Raw genomic sequence first — 3,535 nt, forward strand, 5'->3', positions numbered from 1 at the left:
ACGCGCTGGTAAACAAGTAAACGGTCTGCCGGCGTGGTATGCGTGTCTCTGGAGTGCGAGAGATCGCGATCGCGTGTGTGCGAGAGATCGCGACAAAGCATCAGTATAAAGCGACGTAGCAAACGCACTGCGGAGCTTAGTTGATCGGTGTTCATTTTCAAACCAACAAACCAAACCATCCAAAACAATAAACCTGCAAAAAGAGACGAAAGAAGCTTCAGGCTCGAAATCTCTGTAATCAAGATAATAACATAGTTGATCGTGATCGCGTGTTTGTTTGTCCGATAAATCCCCTATTGTTTGCCGCAATCCTCTCGAACCAACAGGAGAGACACTGTTAACCCGTTGGCAGAAACGGGTAGAAGCACGAGTGACGTGTGCGCGTGTACGTGAATGTGCGATAGGCCAAAGGCGCGACGATGATCTCGGAACTGTTCCAAACGATGCACAAGGCCCGCTTCAGCGGCATCCGGATTGTGCCGGAGAACTCGCCCTCACTGCAGCAGCAGTGCGTGCGTGCGTTCGTCGAGGGCCTGCTGCGGGCCGAGCGGGGCAGCGAGCAGGTGATGCAGCAGCTCCAGCTCCTGCCGGCCCCGCTGCTGACGTCGATCCTCGATCGGATGTGCAGCTATCCGCAGCTCCGCGGGACGCTACGGGCCGAGTTGACCGACCCGGTGACGTTCATGAAGCTCTTCAACGGATACGCCCCGGACCAGGGCACGCTCGAGAAGTGTCTGCGGGAGGCGGCCCTGGGCGGGCGACCGCAGGTCCTGAAGGACCTGGCCAACCGATACTGTGATATGTTGCGCACGGTGACCGCTGAAACCAGCGATGGGGCGGCAGCGGCCATCACCATCATGGGCCGCGTGCTGGAGACGCTCAAGTTCGGCGACTACCTGTGCGAGGCCGGATGGTGCCGGTCGGCGGTCGAAGTGCTGACCGTGACCGAGGAACTGGTGAGCCTGCTCGATACGCACCGCGGTACGTCACCGCGCCACCTGGCGGCCAAATGCCGCGTGCAGCTGCTGCGCGCCCAGATCGGCGCCTGTCAGACGGGGCGGGCGGCCAGCACCGTCGAAAAGTTGCTGTCCTTCGTTCACGCAACGGAGCAACGGCGTCTGGATGGCTCGCCGCCCACCGGCACCCTTCTAGTCAAGGTGTTCCTGCAGCTCGGCAGCTACTACTACTACGTGCACGATCTCTCCCGCTGCCATTTTTGGGCACTGCGCGCCCTCGCGACGCTGGACGCGAGCGCGGAGTCGACGCCGGCGGCGGCCGGCGACGTGATCGAGGTGCTGCAGCTGATCGCCCAGTTCTGCATCGCGAAGGAGCGCCACGACCTTGGCAACATGCTGATCAGCCAGGCGGTGCGGCGGGCCCGGACCCACTACGGAAGTCTGCACCGCCGCTACGCGGACGTCCTTCAGCAGTACGGGTTCGCGTTGCTGCGCATGAACGCGACCGGGCCGGCGACCACCGCGTTCACCGAGTGCCTGGATATCGTCGGCCGCGTTTACGGCCTGCTCAGCCCGCACGCCGTCGTCCTGGAGGGCTACTTGGCCCACTGTCTCTATCTGCGGTCGCACACCACCGGCCGTTTCGATATGGCGCTCCGGCACGCCGATGCCGCCCTGGATCTGGCCCGCCAGTTGATGCCCACGAGCCGACTGATCCGCCGCCAGCTGGAGGCGACCCGCGAGCTGATCCTGCGCGGACCGGACCGTAACCGGGCGACCAAAGAGAGTGCACCGGCCCGCGAGCGGGACTTTCGTCCGTTCACGCTGCACGAAATCCGGGAGAAGTTCTTCGAGCTGGACTCGTCGTTCGAAAGGGAAGCGGCATCGACGACGGCGGCCACGAACCTGCTGGTGTGCTGATGTGCGGTGGAGTAGAGCGAAAATCTCGAAGGACACCGAGATCAGTTCATTATGTCTCCCACGGTTTACTTTTTTGATCCATTTTGTTCGCAACGCTGTCGAATAGGAAGTAGAGTAGCGGCCAAGGTCCCACCAACCCCCTAAAGATAAAGCTAGACCCTAAGAGAGTGAATGAGTTGGAGAGGAAGCGAGAGAGGAGAAGTTACCACCTAAAGCCCAATCTGAGTCGTCTATTTTTGTAAGACGCTTCAAGTCTAATAAAACGTAAGCATTTGAAAACAATCTTGATAAAAGCACACAAAAGCTCTTCTCGCTTAATTACGTCAATTTCCGATCGGAGTTTGGGAAAAAAGGCGCACGACGTCATTCGGTCTGTCGAGCTCGAATTGGTCAGGGTGTTTGGACCCTGTTTTCGGCGATTCGACCTTCGCAAGGTTCAAGGTTTGCAGCGGCGATCAGAAGGGCACCGCGCTTTGTTTGTTTTGACTTTTTCTCAATCATCTTCCACAGAGCTGGGATCGTAAGAAGTCTCAAAGGATCGTTCCCTCGAAGCCACTTGATGACACCGCTCCAAACATAGTTAGGTATTTTTCAAAGAAACTCTTTGCAGCGCTTCGGAACCGAGGTCGACAATTTGAGGTGAGGATTAGTTTGCAGTATTTTGCTTCTCTTAATTCCCGATATACAACGCTTGTTTCTGTCGTTGCAGGTATGAAAAATGTTGATCCATTTAACATTCAACAGAAAATGCTACGAAATGCAATGGAAAAGGTTATCTCACGACTACAATCAACACGGACAGTGGACCTACGAACTGCGATTTAATTTTCATTTTTTTACTGCCTGCCAGCATGCCTTTCAAGCAAAGAGGAGCGTCGTAATGGAAGGTGGTGGCATTAGGATGCTTAGAGTAATTTTAAGTTTAGTTGAGACCGTATTGCATACAAATTCAATAATTCTAAGCAATTCTAAAAACCGTCAAATTAGGTGATCTAATGACCATCACTTTTGGCGATCATTAGGGTGTTTTGCGTCATTTGTGTAGTCAGTCATTGCGTCAAAAGGACCAGGCTTGTTGTCTCATTGATCATTATGATTAATTGATTGTTACGCGTACGCATGGTCTCTGTTGATGTTGACTTCCGCTTCGATTTTTGGAAATATTGCTATCGATGAATATGAGGCACTATTTCAATTATCTTTACTGCTCAAATTGTCCTGGACCGCTCTATCCTATATCACACCCATATTAAGTGACTGCGAAGTCAATTTTTTTTCGTTAAATCAAATAATCAAATAAATTACGCTACTCGTTGCTTAGAATATAATCGTAGTGTCGATAAGCCTTTGCGTCCAAGGTTATACCAGTACAGATGCTTCTAATGACGTTGCTTTCGTTTCTCTTAAGCTCTGTCCAGTAATGGAAATGCCCTTATCATCAGTAGTTGTAGTTGTGTTTCGGAAAAATCGGAACATTCTGACGGAACACTAATCGAATTTGGATTCTACTACGAACCTCGTGCTCTTTGGTCGAATTTCCTGTCACTCTACAGTGGAGCCAAAGAGTAGCAGGAGCCACAGAACTGATGAGTGGCACTTTTGTAACTTTTTCCCACTAGCCACGTCGGCCGCATATAAATTATCGACCCCGGGCCATG

At 53.1% G+C, this 3,535-nt stretch overlaps 1 protein-coding gene across 1 annotated transcript; it reads left to right on the forward strand.

Moving 5' to 3' along the window:
- The first annotated feature begins 214 nt into the window (after window positions 1-214).
- LOC131206328 (amyloid protein-binding protein 2-like) lies at window positions 215-2,151 on the forward strand. The gene has a single exon (XM_058198847.1). It carries the CDS (start codon window positions 420-422, stop codon window positions 1,875-1,877), a length of 1,458 nt encoding a protein of 485 aa, XP_058054830.1. The 5' UTR covers window positions 215-419; the 3' UTR covers window positions 1,878-2,151.
- Window positions 2,152-3,535: the final 1,384 nt, after the last annotated feature.

The sequence above is a fragment of the Anopheles bellator genome, chromosome 1, assembly GCF_943735745.2.
Source record: "Anopheles bellator chromosome 1, idAnoBellAS_SP24_06.2, whole genome shotgun sequence".
NCBI classification, from domain to species: Eukaryota; Metazoa; Arthropoda; class Insecta; order Diptera; family Culicidae; genus Anopheles; species Anopheles bellator.